Raw genomic sequence first — 22,267 nt, 5'->3', positions numbered from 1 at the left:
GTTCAGTCCTAAAACACCAAACTGACCAGTTTTCACAACCACTGAATGTCAATACATTTTGTCATCATATCTAGTGCTTAGTCTACACTTGAAATGCATTTTATTTATTGATTTGAATTACAGAAAAAGGGACCACACTTGTACTGTGTGGAACGACAGGAGTCCACTGTTCTCTTGTACATGATGACACAAGTTCCCTCTTAGATAGCATGGAGCGATAATCACACTCCAACTTGTGAGAAAAAAAAAATAAGCAAATTTAATCATACTTATGAGAAGAAACTAATTACAGAGTGTCTTTATTTGGTATAATCTGTTATTGTAAGAAAATATAAAGCCTGAGTTTTTATTGAAGTTATTTTCAACAAAATACAAAGGCTGAGTTTTAGTGAAATTCCTAAATTGTTTCAAGCTTCAGACTACTAAAATGATAGACTACCCAGTAGACAGCAGAATGAGTATTTTAAAAGCACAAAAAAAGTGAAAGTAAAAACAAAATGAATACAAAGGTCAGCTGCAAGATCTCTTAATTTTTAATCAATGGATTTAATGCTGTTAATTATCATGATACATGACCAGTGTTTGTATGTGTCCTAAATCTATATTTAGGAAGTTGTTGCTCGCAAACACATTGACAACAGACCTGTCTGTCAATTGAATAGTTAGTTTCCTAAACACCGCTGCACAAATCTATCCAACACAATGTTGTCAATGTCGGAGACCCACCTTCAAAAAAGTTATCAGCAAGCATGTAAGGAGCCTAGCTAATAAGGATAGCTATGTTAGTTTTAGAATACAGCTGTCAAAGTTAGAACGCTGTGCATAACTGGTAGTCAGTAGGTGTGGCCGAGATGAGCTACTTTTGTACAGTTGAAATCACATCATGTCGAAACTAAAGTGTGAAATGTTGAAAAGGTTAGTTTAGCTACAAATGAACAAGTTCATATGTGCGTGTTTAGGTTTTATGATGTGGTAATTAAGGGGCTAAATGAAGCCTGTCTCTGAAAAATTGAAAATCTTTCTAAAATGCTTCGGCAGTACATTTGTTCTTAGCCTTAGAGAAAGGTCCACAGAGACATTCAGACACACTTTACAAATAATATGAAATAAGCAAAATGGACAATTCGAAAATTATAATCTAAACCAAATATATAAGCTGTAGTGTTGTTGTTTTTGTTTTTTAGAAAAGTGTCACCAGCAATGTTCTCATTGTAGCTTTTTGAAATGTGGGGTTAAACATTTGTTGGCGAATAGAGAAGCATATTTGAGGGCTGTCAAATGGTGCAGCATCGTAACAATGGAACTTAGAGTTTGCATCAACTGGAGAACACACAACCAGTGCTGCATTAAGTTCACACTGATATTTGGCAGGTATTTGTCTTTATAGATTTTTACATCTCAGTATTTTCAACTTCTTTCTTTAGCATGTACAGTTTAAATGTGTGTTAGTGATTTTAATAGCCATTGAAATAGTGATGAGTTACCTATAGATCATCTCAGAACCATCACAACGTTGGATGGCTATTCATAACACAAGTTGTTCAACCACAAATAGAAAACAGTACAAAATATACAGAACTATGTTGAAGCAAACTTTATTGAATGTGCTTTTAAGCTAAGACACACACAAACTCCTAAACTGAAAGTTCCTCATGTGCCCACCCTCTTCTGTGTTCTTACACTGAACAAAATTATAAACGCAACACTTTTGTTTTTGCCCCAATTCCTCCGGTGAGTATGCTGGCCATGCAAGAAATGGGATGTTTTCAGCTTCCAGGAATTGTAATCCTTGCAACATAGGGCCGTGCATTATCATGCTGCAACATGAGGTGATGGTTGTGGATGAATGGCACAACAATGGGCCTCTGGATCTCGTCATGGTATCTCTATGCATTCAAAATGCCATCAATAAAATGCACCTGTGTTTGTTGTCCGTGAAACACGCCTGCCCATACCATAACCCCACCGCCACCATGGGCCACTCGATCCACAACTAGGACATCAACAAACCGCTCACCCACACGAAGCCATACACACGTCATCTGCTCTGCACAGTGAAAACTGGGATTCATCCATGAAGAGAACACCTCTCCAAAGTGCCAGACGCCATCGTATGTGAGCATTTGCCCACTCAAGTCGGTTATGATGGCAAACTGCAGTCAGGTCGAGACCCCAAAGAGGATGACGAGCATGCAGATGAGATTCCCTGAGATGGTTCCTGACAGTTTGTGCAGAAATTATTTGAGGATGCTAAACGATTCTTGCAGCAGCTGTCCGGCTGGCTGGTCTCAGACAATCTTGGTGGTGAAGATGCTGGATGTGGAGGTCCTGGGCTGTTGAGGGAATAGAGAATCGGTTTGTTATCAAACCCAGACATTTGTTTTATAGTACTTTAATGCCACTGTGTAATCGTTGAGGACTTCTTTAGTACCATAACAAGGAGTACTCTCAGAACCGGGCCCCTTCTTTGGAGTCAGTGATGTGTCTTCAAATATATTCCTGCAAGAATTCTCCTGGCTCAGTGTTTTTGGTGGTGATTTTTATACTGAATAAATGAATTATCTGTCAGTCTGTCTGTCATCAAATTCCATGAACGACCAACACTATCTCTCAGTTCTAACACTCGATGAGGATCTTATGCAATGTCACCCTAAGGGTTTGGATTTGTATCTACATTTATATAATACACATCAAAATTGTACACTATGTATGATGGCAGTGGGTATTTCTTATTTTAATTGTTGCCTGCTTAGCTTGACTGACTTGCTGAGAGTTGAATGACAAGATCAATATTGTTCTCATATCTGAACACAAAATCAAGCTATGCCTTTAAACCATTTTCAGGTTGCACCTTACATGGCAACTATAACTATATATAGTGTATAATACTATGCACACACTTAACAATGCTCCATTTCCTTATAATTCATTAGCAACCAAGAAAGTTGTAGTTAAATACAGTATTGAATAGAGAATCTTATGTTCTGATCTAATACCTTTCTCCTTGTAGATGAATCCTTTCTGAAATTTGGCTTTTTCTTTCTCAGATGCAGTGAAGTTGCAAGGCTTCCTTTTTAGGAAAAACCCTTCTGGTTCTCATTTTCCAGTGAAATGTTTTACAATATATTATACATCATATGGTGTCTTGACTTATAACAAGTTAATTTAAGATTATTGTTTATACAATGAGAAGAACAGCATGATAACTTGGGTGACTTTGTAAAACAATATAAGCTATCAGTACTTTTTCTGTGTACATATATGTATATAGGAATGTAAGGAATAAAATACAATAAAAGTAGAATCAGTTAAAATTCTATGTAGTATAAATAATATTCATACTATATACACCCTATATACAATATACAGGTAACATTCTACATAGGTGTAAAAATATTTACACACTAAGCAATCAATATACAATAACAAACTATCTGTACAATCTGATACAGTCAGAATATACTATGTTATACAATACTATATATATATATATATATATATATATATATATGTACATGTTTATATTTAAATTTGATAGTTTAGTTACAAACAGCCTTGATGAAAACATACAAGGGGTATTGGTAAAAATGTTCAACTTACCTCTCGCTTTGGTCTTCAGGATGGAAAGATGAAAAAGTTTTTCAAAAGAACAACACAGGTGAAATATGTCTACATACCGTTAAGATAGACAGATAGATAAATGGATGACTGGTAAACGATTAGTAAGAATAGTAAAGAAATTTTAAAGTTGGTTTTCTCCTTCAAAAAACTGCATACTTGTCAACACTTCCACAAGACACCAAAGACTGCCATGCACCTTCTCTGAGGAGCCCAGAATATATACACAATCCTGACTAGCTATCTGGACAGTGATTGGTTCTTAGGATAAGACATCAAATGCTAACTACTGCTGGCATAGTAATGCAAATGTTCTCTGGCAATTAGATATAGGTTTGATTTACTTTTGTTTACTGTGGTAGACATGTCAGACATACTGCTTGAAGGTATTGTTGTGGATTTTTTAGAAAGAGTTACACATGTCTTCAGTTAATGATGTAGATTTAAAAGAATCCTCTACATTTAAGTGACTAGAGCCTATGTGATTCACAAATGTTTTAAGGTTGAAATGTTGAGAGCTGTCTCTGAGAAGTCATCTTGGGTGAGGGTTGTGAAGTTTCAGTCATTGTTCTCCATTGTGTGCAGCGTGGGGGATGGTTTCTTGTTGCTGACGATGGTCGTTAGGGCGTCAAGATCGCAAACCAGTGACTTGGCCTTTGGTAATGCAACTTCTCTGGAGTCTTGTGGGAGATATTTTGAAACTTTAAAGAGCGGATGTACAATACTCCACTTTTGTTGAAAATTGTACCCTATGTTACAAGCTACTCACAAAAAGTAGCTAAATAAGGTGTTTTACACCAGAAAACATCTACTAAGAATTAGTATAATAACCATACATATGTGCGATTTAGTACACCCCCAAATAATGGGGTTGAATAACTTTTAAAATATCACCAAATGAATTTTAAAGCGATTGTGTATAATATGGAGTTAATTTATTACACTAGTATGGACAAAAATACAGCAACACCTACGCATTACTTTTATGACATCCCATTCTAAATCCATAGGCAAGATTTCCCTTAACAACCCATGAAAACACAGCCCCTACCAAATTTATTAGGACAGGGGTAGCACCTTTGTCCATATAGTGTATTTGGATGGAAATCTATCTCAAAAGAAGGAAAGATGGTCTCTCTGATTGGTCTGACACATGATCAACAATGCTTAAAGTCACTGAAAAGGTTTACAAGCAGTGGGAATCATTTAATATGTAAGGCTTACAATGAATGTCAACCAGGCATTCATAGTCATTCAAATTCTAGGTCACTCTCTTCTGATGAATTTAAACTTCTACGTACATTAAGTGTAGTGGTGGAGTTACCTACAGCCTGTCTCAGAACCAACATAATGCCTTATTGTCTTGCTCAGATTTTTATTATTTGGTCATTTGTCCTTGCTTTTTGTGCTTCTACCATAGGTATTTAGGCTATGTAGTTAAAAGGCTTCTGTTTTATTTGCCTTAATTGTGTTTGATTTATTGTTTAATTTATTTTGTGTTACATGCCACTTGTGTCAGGGATACTATAATTTAACAGTGGTGAGAACTTCTCTCAGGCTTACCAATATTGTAAATATGCTATACAAACTGGCACACATTTCTTTTAAGCGTATTGTTGAAACCCAAAATGTAGAGTGGCCATTATAGTGCAGTATACAGTAAATTGAGGGTCAAAGTTAAGAGAGAAGAGAGCAAGAAACTTTCAGTTTATGAGCGTGTGTCTTCAGGAGCATGTGCACCATACACAAATGAGTTCTTACTGCAGTGGCCCAGTTCTAATCAAACCTGTGGCTTATTAGCATGCATCTCCTCTCTCCTGTATTTATTTTCTCTCTTTGGCTGTACCATCATCAGATTTTTATTAGAATTGGGTGTTTGGGCACTTTTACTAAACATATGTCTACATATATTTCTACCGTTTTCTTTTTGTGGTTGTAGGAAACTGTGTTATGAATTAGCATCCAATGCAGAGTTAAGCTAAATACAAAATCCTGGAGAAAGTGTGAGTGCTGTCTCTGAGAGGTGACCTGGAGCAGTGAGGGGTGTGAACGTGTGTCTGATTGTCTGCAGTGAGAATCTGTGTCTGATTGTCTGCAGTGTGGGGGAGGGTTTCTTGCGACAATGATGATCGTTAGGCCTTTGAACTTGAACTACTTAACATTTCACACTTGCACCCAATATTGTGTCTCGCCTAGTCTTGTAAACTTAGTGTCTCTTCAAACCCCAAGTAACTACAGATTATATTTAGTTTAAATTATAAGTTTCTCTTAGAAATTATCAATTTCTTTTTTATTTATTCATGCTGGAGTGTGAGTGTCAATCCATGCTATCTAAGAGGGAACTTGTGTCATTATGTACCAGCCAACAGTGGACATTTTTGCAATGCAAAACAACAAACAAAATGCATTGCGTTACATATAGATTAAAGATACATGTACATTGTAAAATTGATTGAAATCCTGTGATTGTCATAATTGGTCAATATACTGGGAAAATTGGGGGGCTAAATCCTTTCAAAGGGCTGGTGAAAGTTCATAATAAATCTGTTTTTAGCAAATAAAAAAAGAACATTAAGAATCTTCCTGCTGACCATTTACTTCCTAATTTAAATTTATTTATCATGCTTGAGGAATATTTAATGATGTTGGAGTGTGACTGTTGCTCCATAGGATCTAAGAGGGAACATGTGCCCTATGTAGCAACAGTGGATTCCTGTCATTTAATGTGTCATCGGTAATAGTCTTTTTGTCATGGGTAATGTGGGTTACACATTTCTTAGCAAAGGACAGCAGCTTCTCAGGTGGAGGATCAAACTTCAGGCTCTTGAATTTTTAAGTTGGTAAAGTTTTTTGCTTTAATGTTTTGTTTGGAGAAAGGAGGCAAGTTCAGAATAGGGAATGTGTGTGGGTCAATAAGCGTCAAATACCAGTGAACTAGTTATGAGCAATACTTTTGAATGAAGAACATATTATGAGTTGGAAAAGACTTAATTGAGAGTTATTTGGAAACTACTACTTGTTACATAACAATAGACCTTATTTACAAGTATAACTAAAGATTCTATTTAGGTTACATTATAATTTTCTTTTAAGAATCATACATTTCTTTTTTACTCATCCATGTTGCAGTGTGAGTGTCGATTCATGCTATCTAAGAGGGAACTTGTGTCATTATATACCAGCCAACAGTGGACATTTCTGTAATGCAAATCAACAAACAAAATGCACACCTATAAATATAGATTAAACAAACAAGTACATTGTAAAATTGATTAAAATCATGTCCTACTTGGTCAATATCATATTTGGAAGATTTGGGGGCTAAACCATTTCAAAGGTCTAGTAAAACTTAATAAATATGTTTTTAGCAATTAATAAAAAATTAATACAAAGTATCTTGCTGCTGACCATGTTGTTCCTACTTTTTATTTATTTATCTTAAAGTACTACTCTCCTGACTTGTGGGCAGCCCTTCATTTTGATGCAGTGTCAAGATTGAAAATGGTTAAGCCATCAACTAAAGCTGAGACATCATATTTCATTACAAAACAATAATAACAAATCATGCTTGAGGAATATTTAATGATGTTGGAGTGTGACTGTTGCTCCATACTATCTAAGAGGGGACATGTGTCGTTATGTAGCAACCAACAGTGGATTCATGTCATTAAATGCCATACAAGTGTGGACCTTTTTTCTGTAGGCCTAATGCAAACATGAAAATACCATGCATTCCTGATGAAAACTCATCAGGACATCAATTTATTTGGGTAGCCTTTTATCTTACAGTCTGAAGCTTAATACTAGTTAGGAAATCTACTATTGCTGAGCCTTTAAGTTTTGTTTCAAAAGCATATTATCAAATCATGTGTCAACAGACTGCTTAGTTGAGATTATATTTTTCTCATAAGTATTATTGTTTTTGCTTTCGTTTGTCATACATGCTATAGTTTGAATGTCAAATTATCCTTATTAGAAAAAGGATAACTCATTATCTGTTGTCTGACCTCATTATATTCATAAATGACTTTAGCCCTTAAAGATATCCAAATAGCCTTAACAGAGTGTAGTGGATGTGTGATTCAAAACCAGTCTAAGATTCAGTTATTAAGAGCAAATACAAAGTAACTCTTTAAAATGCATACATCACCATTCCACACAGGTCATAAAAATGACCATCCCACACAGAAGAATATGAATTCCCCTAAGAGAAAGTTAAAATAAGTGCACTAGTGTAATAAGATATTTTATTATTATTTAAACGGTATTTGAAACCTAGATCAAGTAATTTTTGTTGGTAATACTGTAGTGCTTGATATCAATGCATGCAGCAAAGTTACTTCTGAATTAAAGTTTAAAGTTTATTTATTTTCAGTTAAAGTGATTAAAGTTTGGATCACGGTGAAATGTTTACACATCGCTCACATTAAAGTTAAATTATCCATTTTTGAAAGAAACAAAGAAAGTCTTTGAAGGTAAAAACACTCATTAGGTGAGAATGAGCACAGACAGTTCCACTGCATAACAATGGAGGTCCCCTCTTGGATAGGTAGCTATCGTTTAAGGATCTAAGTCCCCTCTTGGCAATTTCTTTAAAAAGCCAAAAAAAGCAAATTTGCAGTAATATTATGTTAAAAGACAGTAAAAGTAAATTTTGTATTATATTTATTTTACTTCAAAAGGACTGGAAACACAGGTCCACACTTGGCAGTTTACTCCGACGGTGCACTGTTGGATAGGTACGCGTGTATGTGTGTGTGTGTGTGTGTGTGTGTGTGTGTGTGTGTGTGTGTTTGAGGGCTTGTGTGTCATGTCTGAGGGTAAAGTTTGTTTTTTCAGCAAGAGTGAATGGTTTTGAGTGGAGAGTTTCATTTTGACCTGAAAATAGGAAGTTTGGGGTATTTGGTGAGAAGTTAAGGATTTGTGTTTAGAGTTCTTAGAAATGGAGGCATCATTTCAAGAAATGTGTTGAATCAATCAAGAAAAACTGTAAAAAACAGACAAGTTAAAGTGGTAGTGGTGAGATTGTGCTGCAACAACATCTGACACCCCCTTGACAGAAGACTACAAAGCCAGAGGAAGCCCAAACATATTTTGTCTTCAGGGCAGACCCTTAACATAACAGCTCTTTTGCCTTGCCCGGATGGTAGGCTGCTAGCCTGAACCATCCAGACACAAGCTTGTTCCAACCACCTGGAGAATGTAGTTGAATCCTGAGCCACCCCGAACCTGTGAGGCTGACGTCCAGCCAACTTTGAAAGCAAGAACTTACTGAAACAAGCTACTCAAAAAAACAGTGTTTCTTACCCGACAAAAGTTAGAACCGAAGTTCCTGCACACCCAGCAAAAGGGTGTGTATGAAGAAGATGTTATCAGCCTGCTGCCTGCTGAGAGACACAGCCGACTGAAGCTGGGTCGCCATGTTGGGCAGACAATGCCCAGAAGTCACCTAGCCCCTGTGAGATCTACGCATGACAGAGCGAAACATGTCAGCTGCAAAGTGGTAAACAGCTTCATTCCTGCATTTATTGTTCATCGCTGTTTTCATTTACAGTGATTGTATTCATAGTTGTTTTAATTCGTTTTTGTGTGTGAGCGTAGATAGTAATTTGTCGTGTGTGTTAGTTAGTAGTTTAATAGACTTTAATTTACATAGAACTTGATTATGTGGTTTGACTGTATAAATACACAGTCACTGTACACAAGTGAAGGACTCTGTAGCAACCTTCAGATCAAGCCTAAATTAATTAGGCTATCAATTTTCCCTTTTGATGGGTCGTGGTCGTCTGATGTGGGAATTGGGTGTAAACCTGTTCCTTCCTCTTACCAAAATGAAGATCTTTTCACCTAAAGCCCTCCACCTCTTTTGCTCTCATATACTGCGCCAAAACCGAGACCAAGCAACACTGCCTCAAGCACACTAAGCTACTGTTCTGCAATGTTACCACGGGTGACTTCATCACACCCAACAGCAATACCATCCCAATAATTAATAGCTTGAACCCCTTTGAACTTTTCTCTTAACACCACCATTAACCCATGCCATCTTCCACATCTAAGTTGTTCAAACTTACAGCTGCACAACATATTGAAGTAGAACTGACGATAAGAGCTATGAAAAATACTATATGTAAGACCAAATGGCTCAGAACTACTGCAACTACGCCACCTGGGGAATTTCACCCCAAGAAATACAGTGAGGGAAAAAACTATTTGATTCCCTGCTGATTTTGTATGTTTGCCCACTGACAAAGAAATGATCACTCTATAATTTTAATGGTAGGTTTGTTTGAACAGGGAGAGACAGAATAAAAACAAAAACATTCTGAAAAATGCATGTCAAAAATGTTATAAATTGACTGACAGTGGGCAAACGTACAAAATCAGCAGGATACTTTATTTAATTAGTCATAAAAACTATACAATATCCTTAAATGTCGCACTGGAAAATACTATATAATACTTAGCACACTCCTGCGATGGACTGGCGACCTGTCCAGGGTGTACCCCGCCTTTCGCCCGATGTCAGCTGGGATTGGCTCCAGCCCCCCGCGACCCTGTACGCAGGATAAGCGGTTGACGATGGATGGATGGATTTAGCACACTGACAGGGCAGGGGGGAAAGGAACAGGGCTGTGGCTTACCACGTGGCAGGGGAACCCAAAGAAAGACGAGAATCCATTATCTAACCACCCGTGACACTACAAACCAACAAAAACGGGATTCATGAATAAACGTCACCACCAGGATGCATGCAACTGTGGGCAGCTGTATCACATGAAGTCCATTTATAGAGGCTTTAATAGCCAAGCTACCCACAAAGAGAAATCCGACAGCTAAATATTATACCATTAAATGCAAAGTAAAATGATAGTATAATATTAATATATTATAGATATTACATATCTGCCTGCCTGTCATTCATTAAATTATTGTGGAAGAAATGCTCTACATGGTAGTTAATCTCTGATTTGTTTATGCTAAGTACTAACTTGAACAACATGTCTGCTGATTGCGTCACTTTGTGTTTTAATGTGGTGAAGACATAAGGGCTGAGGTTATGGTGTGACCGCACATTTGGGTCACGAGAACAAGATGAGAAGATATTTTAACAGTATTGTAGTATAGTAAATGTTCGATGCTTAAATATATCAGTGGCTCTGGGGGTCCTCCCCCAGAAGGACCCCCAGACCCACTGATATATTACACTTAAATTCCTACATTATGGAGAAATTTTCTGCACCAATTTATGGTGGAAATGTCTTTATTTATATGAAGGAAAACAAAATTAAGGTGGCAGGTGACAAATCAAAATATAATGATGTAATGAGCTTTTGGACAATGCACATTTGTTTCTTATATATTTCAATTGAATTGCATGTTTTCTCATTGTGCATTGTTTCATTTGTTATTTAACATTTCTCGATGAGCTACTTTCAAGGAGGAGAGCAAGATTATGGAGTGCTTTGAAGGTGAGGAGAAGAACTTTATAATCAATACGGTATTTGACAGGAAGCCAGTGCAGTTGTTTTAGAAGTGAAGTAATGTGTTAAGAGACTGGGGTTCTGGTGACAGACAGCAGAGTTTTGGACCAGTTGGAGTTTATTAATGAACTTGTGAGATAGACCAGAGAGAAGGGAGTTACAGTAATCAATACAGGAAGTAAAAAGAGCGTGGATGACAGTAGCAGTGTTATGATGTGTCAGTGAAGGACGAAGGTGGTTAATGGTGAGTAAGTAAATAAGCAAACCGGGTAAGATTATTAATGTGTTTTTCAAAGGAAAGTGTGCTCTTCAAGATGACACCAAGACTCTTGAGGTGGGGGGAGGAGGGGACAGTGAAATTGTCAATGAGGAGAGCGAAATTTGGACATTTTGCTAGGGTGGATTTGGAGCCAACAAGGAGAATTTCAGTTTTATCACAGTTTAGTTTGAGGAAGTTTTGAGTGAACCAGGTTTTAACTACTAAGCAGTCAGTTAGAGAAGACAGAGGGAGCATAGACGTAGGTTTTGTGGACAAGTAGAGCTGGGTGTCATCAGCATAGCAGTGAAATTGGATATTATATTTCCTGAGAATAGTTCTCTCAGTAAATTATCAAAAAGAGGGGCCCCTGGACTGATTCCTGGGGAACACCACTGGTGACTGGGGAGTGTTGTGATTGAACATTTTTAAGTTGTACAAACTGAGTGTGGCCAGACATGTATGATATGAACCAGTTCAGTGATGTGTTGATGATACCAATGGAGGCTAGACGGTCCAGGAGGATGTTGTGAGAGATGGTATCGAAGGCAGCAGTCAAATCAAGAAGGATGAGTATGGTAAGAAGACCTGAATCTGCAACCATTAGTAGGTCATTGGTGACCTTGATTAGGGCTGTTTCTGTGCTGTGGAGAGGCTGAAAACCAGATTGAAACTGTTCATAGAGGTTATTGTTGTTGAGATGATTATGAAATTATTTAGGTCATTGGGATTTGTGCCAGGTTTCTTTAGTACGGGGTAATAGCAGCAGATTTGAGAGAGGAGGGACCATGAGCAGAAATAAGAGGAGTGGGTGATGTTAGTAGATTATTCGGGGGTCGTGAAATTGTATTAATTGTGGAAAACAGGGCCCTAGTGTTTCCTTCATGAGATGATATCAGATGAGTGTAGTATTTGTTTTTTGCTGCAGAGAGGGAATCCTTGTAGTGCAGCATGTGGTTTTCATACATGTCCTTGTGTATAGCTAGTTTGCTTTTTTGTAGAGATGTTCCAGGCGGCGTTCTTTTGCTTTTAGCTGACATGTAACATGGAGTGGAATGAGTAAAGTACACTGTCCAGGTTTCCAGAGGAGCATGAGTGTTGAGGAGATTGTATAGGCCATTATAATGTGAGCCCAGATCATCAGTCTTGGCTGATTCTAAGGTGAGATTGTTAATTGCAATAGAGAAGGCAGGTAGGTCAATGTTCGTGATGTTTTGAAATGAGATGGAGCAGGGTGGAATCGTTTTGTGTAGTGGTAAGTCAGATGCAGTGCAATTAAAAGGGGTTAGACCAGAGAAACAGATGAGGTCTAAGTATGTGTCCTTTGTTATGAGTGGGAAAATCAACATACTGTTGTGGCCCAAAGCTGTCCAGTGCTGAGGAGAAGTCCTTTGTGAGAGTGTTGCTACTATTGTCCATATGAATATTAAAATCACCCAGAATAATGACATTGGGGGCCATGGAACAGATGGATGTTAAAAAGAATTAAAATCAGTTAAAAAAATATAATTGCAATTGCATTGATTTGCAGGACTATAGATTCGAATGAACTGGAGGCATTATTGGTTTTGAGTCATCGATGTTGAATCCCCATCTGGATCCACAGTGGATATATCTATGACATTGATGACGGTCCAGAATCGGATGCAGATGTAAGACCGAGGGTGGGTCGGATGCGTGGGGTCGTAGCTCGACAAATTCATTCACTGAGTAACGGAGAATTGATAAAACAGGATCAAGGACTAGGTCGCAGCATTAGTTGATCTAATTGCTTCTGTCACAGTGGCTTGGTCGCTCTTAAAGAAGACCTATTATACTGCATTTCCAGCCCTATATTGTAGTTCTGTGACTCAGCATCTTTCTGAAACAAGCTGTAGATGCTTCAGTTTCTTTGAGACCCAGCGCCCCACAAAGCCCCCACTGTCTTCTGATTGACCATTGTCTAATGTGTTTATCAGGGTGCTGCAGTGATAGGTCTGCATGTTCCTTTGTGGGCGTGGCCAGCATTATCTGCCTGGAGTAAATTGCAATATTTGGAAATCTATCTCGGAATGACATCATACCGAGCCATTAGTAGAAAAAACAGTTTAACACAGAGCGTTCGCATCAGGGGGATATCTGAGGTTTTGGCTCACAGGGATTTCTTTTTAATACTTTTACCTCATCATTTGAAAATTTAGTCATGTTTAATATGAACATCTGACATTGTAACATTATAGAAATGGTAGAAAATATGAAAAGCATAATAGGTCCCCTTTAAAACCCAACTGACATGGAATTTAATTTTATGAGAGGAATTATGAGAAGACCTGTTTGAAGACTGCTCTTTCAATAGTTTTGAGTCAAATTAGGTTGTGGAACTAATGTTCAATTTTAGCATTTAGCAGTTTAGCATCAATTTAGCATCAAATAGTTACACTAAAAATGTTTTATTTGAGGCTTAACAAATCTTATGATATGGATGTCAAAGTCCTCTATGCAAAAAAGAAAAAAGGCCTCAATAATGCTCTTTCAGCTAGCTTGCTGGTAACAAAATCTCCCTCTCTACCTCTCACAAGAGAGGAGAAAAGGAACAAAAAAAGAGCCTCTACACCCATCTGTACTTCCATTCTATACAGATGGACAGGATCAACTTTAGCTATCTTCCATATTTTGGGATCACAGAGACCTCACAGATGAAGTTGTTCATTTGTGATCATAACTGAACTTTTATAATGTGAGCCATTGGACCTTTCCCTGAATCCTCCAGAAATTCACACTTAGGTGTGAAGTCAGCCCATGAACTAAGCTGCAGCTATGATTGGTGACCTGACCAATCATTTATCAGTGGTGCCCCGAGGTGAATTTAACTAAAAGTATATTCTATTGTTAAATAATAGTAATCTATCCATCCATCCATCGTCAACTGCTTATCCTGTGCACAGGGTTGCGGGTAAATAATAGTAATAATAATAATTATTACATTATTTAATATAAACATTGGTGCCATTTAAACCCAGATCTCCAACACTTGATAGCTCCAATATGATACAAACATAAGGCACATACAAGACATTGTATAAGGCTCGGCTTATCCAGGTCAAATGTGAAGCACATGTTAAGAAAATTCCATGATAACTAAATAACAACAATAACAATAACACTACTATTACAAAGTGCAACCATTGGCGTAACAGCTGGATTCTACCAGGCACCTTTACAGCAGGTTCTGGCTGCGCAAAGGTTTTGTTCCACCTTTGCACAGCTTTACTGTAAATCCCACCGGAAGAGGGCCTGTTTGATGTTGTTGACCTGTTGAACATGTTTTCCTGGTTCTACTACCAGGCACACCTCTCTAATGGTTTGTTCCGTCCTCTGCACGGCTTCATACACCACAGGGAATGTTTCAGAAGCAGAGTGCCTGCCTGCCTTTTCTTGTCTGTTTTAATTGTGTTTCTTGTTGATATACGATTGGGAGTCTGCACAGGGTGTTTTATTTTGAAAATTGACCGGAGTCTCTATGATGTTTCCTTGTCTGACTTCCTGCCTGGTTTGATCTGCTCTGTGCAGCTTGACACTTTTTCCATCAAAAATAGACTAGGCATGTATTGTTCGCGGAGCAAAGCCAAGGACGCTTCAAGGATGTTTCTGAAACAGGCTGTGGCACATCTGGTGGAATCACAAGCATTGTCTAGAATCAGTCGTGCCTGGTAGGATCCAGCAGTTAGGGTGACACTGGATGTTCTGCAACAGTTGCTGTGGTAAAATAAAACAGGTGCAAACTGTCTGAGGTTGAAACAGACTTCTTATTTAATTCCCAATCTTTGTGTCCATTCCTCATTGTTAAGTTATTGTCCTATATGTTTATCAAAGTTTCATGGGGTTTCAAAGGGGTGAGGCATGACCAAATTTCACGTAACTGGACAGTGCACATGGACATTAGCTAACAAGTTAACTATAATGCTAACAGACAACTTAGGATAACTTGTAACTAGCCATAATATGATCATGATAATTTTAGACACTAGTGCTAAATACCACTTAACTAACTTAGCAAGCATTCATAACTTAAACATATGTAATCATGCACAACAGTTTGCATTCACCTGTGGAGACTAGTTCCCAGACTCCATGATGTGGTGTCCCATGCTCTTAATTGTAGACTGCGCAAATGCAGTGTTTGCACTAAGATATCATTATAATAAATCATACCCTCTAATCTACGCTCATATTATTGGCTGAAATGGAAGGTGACATCTGATTGGCAGGGGAGTCTCAAAAAATCTACACATGACAGGCAGTTTTGTAGTAAAACAGCGGGGTTCAGCAATGCCCCTAACCCAGTCAGAGATTGGGAGGTGAATGTTTTGGAGGAGATCAAAGCCTTGCTCGGCTCCTTTTGAGATCTCAGATTAACCTTCTAATCTGACTGTCCCTGGATTTAGAAGGTGCATTAACACCCTTCACAGACCTGGTACCACATCTCCGACTCCTCTGTGAGTTAGGTGTTTGTCACGACAACAAGATTAACAGCACAGCTGGGAGACATAAAGACCTTACGGAACTGACTACAAGCTCATTAACATACAACTGTAAACAATTTAGCTAATATTATTCAACCTGTATGCTGGTGTATGACAGTCCAACTATGGTATCTGTACGATGTGTGATGTCTGAACTGTTTCATGAATTAATCCAGTTTTGTCATGTGACCATCCGGTCATCTAGTGGTCAAGTATAATATCGTCTCTTTTGTTTTGATGTCAGCCATATCTAAAAACGGTCTTATAAACAGTGTGTTGGAATGACTTGTTATTTAGATTTCTCCCAAAGTTTCAGAAATTGTGTATCAGAGCGAAAGTATTTGGAATGCCATAATTGAGTGATATGTGAATATATGACCTGTTTGCTATACTGTAAAATGTTTAGCGCAAAACATGATAACATACCACTGACCCCATAGTTATGGTTGAAAGAACGAATATGTGGTTAGTGCATGTATGATGTGTATTTAAACAAATTCATAAATAGAAAAACTACACATGTCTCTGAGAGAAAGGGCCAGAGAAAACACAACACTTGGCGTGAAGTTTGGTTTCTCCACTTCTGATACACACCTTTAATAAGTGCATATAAAACCGGAAGAGACTCTTTTTGTCCTCTTCCATTTTGCTCTCTGTAACCAAAGGAGCAATATGCCTTTTTAATCTCTATCTTTTTCGTCAGAGAAATCTTCTTTTCAAAGTTTTCTTACCTCGCCTTCATTGCGGGTATTATAACTTAAAGCAAGTTTTTGTGAAGACTTTTGTATTTCCATAAGTATCATTAAATTAGTTTCGATCAGCAAACAACTACTACTTACCATGGACCAAGAACAGTATGTACTCATGTTGTCATCTGCTAAGAAGCAGCCCTTTGCAATAAGACCTACCAGGTAACTGCCAGTGACATTCGAGGGACCACTGGAACAAAACTGCTGTCTAACCTGACCAGTTCCATCACCATCGTCTTCCCGTGGACATCGTCCATCGTCTTGGAAGGACCTGAAGTGCATCGTAACCTGGTGACAGTTTGTGGCCCCCCTGAGGGTTTTGCTGAGAAAGCGGCAAAAAGTAGGCAAATATTCTACATCCTGTAAAAAGAGTTGATGTCAGATTGCTCTGAAGCTTAGATTTAGATCTTACAGAAATTAGACCCATGACATGAATCATTCTTCCTCCCTGATAACTGAACCAAGTACTCTATCTATCGCCAAACAGAACAATAATATAAAATTTCCATGTCCCCTGTCCCCTCCATCTGTTTAACCTTGATTTATTACAGTATAATTGTTGGTAATAATCATTCACCTGTAAACACTTTCAACTAGTAATAAATGTTTTCACTTATCACCAAGTTTTGTCTGTAAGTATTCCTTAAAAGCAGAAATAACGATCCCTGTGTTTGAGAAGTCATGATTCAGGTAATACAACTCATAAATATGTGTCACAGAAATACATATGTGAACGTTATTTTTTTTACATGTGTATATACTTTTGTACATTTCTATACACAATAAACATTTAAGCATTGAAAAATATTTTTGTGGAGAGTCATTTCTATAAAAATCCCGAAATACATTTGAGAATGCTTCTGTTTGCGTTCATTAATATCGAGACCCATCTTATTACATAGACCAGCACAGTTCTTATTTTAGAATTTGGGAATGATTATCTGCTTTTACAGGCACTTATGAAATATGACCACATTACTCCTATTTTAGCTTCATTACACTGGCTCCCAGTGTTTTAGAATTGACTTTAAAATTCTATTGATCACTTTTAAAGCTCTTCATGGCCTCTCGCCTTGTTATATTTCTGACCTTTTAGTCCCATACACACCAGCACGTACCTTGAGATCCTCGGGCAGAGGTCTGTTGTCTGTTCCAGAGTCTCAACTGAAAACTAAAGGGGACAGAGCGTTTGCTGTCAGGGCCCGAGGCTCTGGAACAGCCTGCCCGAGGAAATCAGGTCGGCTGAGTCAGTGAACTCTTTTAAGTCCCTTCTTAAAACATACTTTTATAGGAGAGCCTTTCCCGATCTTATTTGACTTTATTTTATCCCTTTTATTGTATTTTACTAATTTTATATTAATTTTTCATGCTCTTATCTTATTTTTTTTGTATTATTCTTTACACTTGTTAAAGCACTTTGTAACTTGTTTTTGAAAAGTGCTCTACCAATAAGGATTATATTATTATTATTATTATTATTATATTATTATACATCTGCGTACAATCAGCGTAGAAGTGGAAATTAATTCTGTGACTACATGAAATTTGGCCAAGAGGTGAAGGAAACACAGTCTTACCTAATTGTTCTTTCAGCTAATAGAAGCACTGAGGTGGAATCCAAATTCATAGTAAGCAGAAGATCATTAAGAACTTTAATAAGTGCAGTTTCAGTGGAGTGACAGGCCATGAAAGCATACTCAAAAGGTTCAAAAAGATTCCTGTTAAATATGTGGGATAAAGTTCCTGAGACACAACTCTAATACTTTTGAAAAGAATGGAAGGTTAGAGACTGCTCGATATTGATTTAGATCAAAGTTTGGTATCTTAAGTAATAATTCAACCATAACAGTGTTAGAGCTAGTGAGGACAGTTCCAGTTTTTAGTGACAGATCAGCAATATTCAGCACTGTGGGACCCGAAAATGGCCCAAGATCTTTGAAATGTTTAGCTGGAAGAAAGTCCCAAACCACTACAAAGAGTAGTAAGGGCAGATGTGTGTGTCAAGGAGAAATCTAGGGTTGTGTATATTGTTACTGGTTTAGTGATAGAAACAGGCTACTTTGGCAGCAGACAGAGCACACTTCCAATTCTGATTAATGTCATTTGCATTCCGATCTCCTGCAGGCCTGCTAAAGAGCATGTGTTTTTCATGTGGCTTCCATGTTATTTTTGTTTGTTTCTCTGCAGAAATGTTTATTAAGTAAAGGTCTGGAGTCTCTGGTGGAGCCCTCTGTGCAGCTGATGAGGAAGTGTCTTCCCGGAACTCCACTACCACTGACATCAGATCAGTCTGCATACAAGTTCCCCCTGCCTGGAAGACCACATGTCCCTGATATGGATGTGGCACCAGGTACAGTATCAGCATTCACTTCATGTCCAGATTTAGCAGAAGCACCTTTGATAGCATAGCATCCTAAATGTAACATACAATTCAGTGCTTTTATTTGGGGAATATTTAGATTTTAGCTAGTTATTGCAACCAGACCGGCTGACTGATCACACTGGAAAATAAATATTGATAAAACTAAGAATGAATGGTATCTGATAAAGTGCATTTGCATTTCCTGGCCTGTTGTGTTGTTTGGATGTGCATTTTTGATGAATTATTAAATCAGTTTCACCATGGCCCAAAGTGCTTAACAAAATGTAACCTAAGAAAACACAAGCAAATACACAAACACACTGTAAATCACGCATACATACATACTGGCTGCTCTGCTTTCTCTATTTTATCCAGATGACAGCAGTGAGGAAAGTGATGAGGAGGAGGATGAAGATAACCAAGAGGCAGACAGCAAAGACTATGTAAGTTTTTTTGTGTACTTTCAGTACTTTTAGTATGCGTTGTCTATGGGGGCCAGTGCTATCGTTAGTAGAGAAAAAGCACTTATGGTTTTCATTACTCTTTTAAATGAATTGCATATTCTAAAAAAGTTGTTAATCAACTGCTACTAAGTTCTTGACCATAAACAGTGACTGTAATACTTCATACACACAAACCATGTAATCAACTTCTTAGTTTTAGTTTAGTTTAAACTGCACACTCAGCTATACTAAACATCAAAACATTAATAAATGCATGAATGAAGCTGCTGGGGATCACTGTAGGGGCAGGTTTAGTTATACTTAATAATCTCAATACTTTAAGCAGTTCCACAGAATTTCTGTGGTGAGGAGAGATCCTACTTATGACCTAACATTTCTTAATTAGTCTTAATGATCTCTAGCATCAGCCCCAGTATCACCAGAAAACACCCACTCACTTCCACCACAGACTTTACTGCCATCCAAATCTCATGTCTTTTGCAATTTAATTAATATTTGTTTAAAAAAATCTGTTAATTTAAGTGATTTTTTGGTGCCTCTCCCTTATTTACCATGGCCCATGATTAGGTTCTGCAAAGCCCTGCCTACGCTGCCGTCTCCTGGGGCTATTAGGCCTGTGATCAGTTTATGCTAATGACTTAGTGTTTGTGCCAGCTTAAATACCAGGGGGCTATACTAAAAAGCAAGTTACACATACACAGGACGTCTTTTCATAATCTGGCTTCACTAACAACTGCGGTCAGGCTAAGCGATCACACGATACTGGTTATCAATCTGACAGCAGCAGGTTTGCAGCAGACGACCAGTCATCAACATGGACAAGCATACTGGTAGCAGAGCGGCATATTATACAAACCAAGAGCAAACTATAATATTAGACAAATAGTGTGAAAAGCAACACAGCTGCAGCTGTCACTTGCAAGAAGACAGAAATCTCCGACTGAATGTGTAAGTTATGCCATAATCTCAACCACAGCTTCAGTTCCCATCATTTACTGAAAACTCACCACATTACTTGTGCGGCGCCCAAGTAGCAAAAGGTGGGGCAGTGTCTCTATAAACCATCTCCACATCACCAACAGCAAACATAAAAGTAGCCTTTAAAACAGTCAGCCAGATCCTACAGATGGTGATTTAATTTCCAACATGGCTGATTAGTCAGTTGGTGGTGCTTTAATAGCGTTGATCTCTTATCTGGAACATAACCTGCCCTACTACTATATAGTGGACTATATAGTGAGCTCGCCGTTTTGTAGCGCTGTCCAAATGTACAGTGATTATTATGCCCTATATAGTCAGCTCAATGTATCCCAGAATGCATTTTGAAAAGTAGTGTTCAACCGATGGTCACTAACCAAGCCGTATATACCATCATGCATTGCGCTGATAGAAAAAACTGATTGTCTGACGGCAATGACGTAATTAACGGTGCCGAAATAACAATGGGAGTAGTGTCCGAAAGTGTTGTTTTAATAATGTAAGTGAGCTCACTATATAGTGCTCTACATTCAACTCCCTACATAAGGAGTAGGTAGTAGTGAGTGAGAGGGGATTTCGGACACAGTCACTGTTAACTCTGAAGTTACCCTGCTAACCTCACATCCTGCTTCTTAATACAGGCTCCAGGTCGAACCAAAATCATTTTGCCAAATAGTTCTCTTTAAAAAACTTAATCCTAACCAAATTTGCGTCATGATAATTTGATTTGACCTAATAATGTTTGCAACTACAGTCTTTTCTGTAGATATGATGACAAAATTAAATTTTATAGGATATCATTCCATCCACCAAATGCAGAATCCTGAAGGGCAGGGAGTACCAGAGAGGAAAGGAACATAGATCCTGGCTTGGAAAGGATGGAAGTAGGGCAGGGAGGAGAAGAGGTAGAGAAAGATGAAAAACAAGATGGGATAGAGGAATAATTAAAGGGAAAATAGAGTGTAGGCGGTCCCAGTTTAGAGCGAGAGAGTCTTGGGAGAAATGGATGGAGAGGAGCTGTGGGGGCCGTGGAAAAGAAGATGGGACAGATGAATACAGCAGATGAAAAATCCAAAGAACAGAGGAGAATTTAAAATGAGAAAGCAGAATCTGAGGAGGCAGAGGGAGTGACAGACACTACAAAAGCTGAGGTGGAGAGATAAGAAGAGAAATGGAAGCTGGAATGATGGTGGAAGTGGAGCAGAGTGTGAGGCACAAGAGATATGGATGGAAAAACAATGGAGCAAAAGAAGAGAAATTAGAACAAAGGCTCAGTTAAATAGATTTGAACCCAAAAGCATGACTGTGAGACCAACTTAATAATAAAATAAAAAAATTCAAGTTTACTCAAGGTCAAAACCAGATAGGCAGGAGAGGGGAGGAAAATCTCTCCACTAGGGGACCAGACTAGAGAAGGCAGACGGGATCATAACAAGCAACGCTCAGGCAGGCAAAGAACATAGCAGAGCACAGTAGATGATCTGGTGGAGATGAACGGACGTGGGCTGGTATATGCTCCCGATGGAGAAGTGAGAACAGGTGTGCAGGTATGTGGGGGGGTACAAATAATAATGTTTAAAGGTATGATCAATATGTCAATATCGACATGCTGAACATCGTTAGACCGGTTACATTCTCCACAATACCACTGTTAAGTTTGTTTAACGGAAACAACAAGACCCAAAGTCTAATTCTTCTAGATTTACTGGTGTAACCTGCATAGATACAAGAGAGGAAAAGGGGAAAAAGTGCTGACTCTCGTTAACTTTGAAGCGCTCGTTAAGTCCGTTTATATTCCTTTAGTCTGTAAGGGTCCACCCATCAAAAGAATCAAAACAGCTTTTCAGAAAAATG

At 38.1% G+C, this 22,267-nt stretch overlaps 1 protein-coding gene across 1 annotated transcript in view; it reads left to right on the top strand.

Moving 5' to 3' along the window:
- Positions 1–19,414, top strand: part of LOC119885051 (cytosolic carboxypeptidase 4-like) — a gene marked incomplete at both ends in the record, with an annotated part of 31,684 nt that extends 12,270 nt beyond the window's left edge. The window contains 2 exons of the mRNA XM_038695303.1: positions 18,797–18,959; positions 19,347–19,414. Of these exons, the coding sequence (XP_038551231.1) occupies positions 18,797–18,959; positions 19,347–19,414 (231 nt within the window). The remainder of the gene's footprint in view (positions 1–18,796; positions 18,960–19,346) is intronic.
- Between the last annotated feature and the right edge of the window lie 2,853 nt (positions 19,415–22,267).

This window comes from Micropterus salmoides, unplaced genomic scaffold (genome assembly GCF_014851395.1).
Source record: "Micropterus salmoides isolate LMB-PRFRI ecotype aquatic unplaced genomic scaffold, ASM1485139v1 Ms_hic_scaffold_3886, whole genome shotgun sequence".
NCBI lineage: Eukaryota > Metazoa > Chordata > Actinopteri > Centrarchiformes > Centrarchidae > Micropterus > Micropterus salmoides.
The sequence above is the reverse complement of the archived record's forward strand: the minus strand, read 5'-3'. Positions and strand labels throughout refer to the sequence as shown.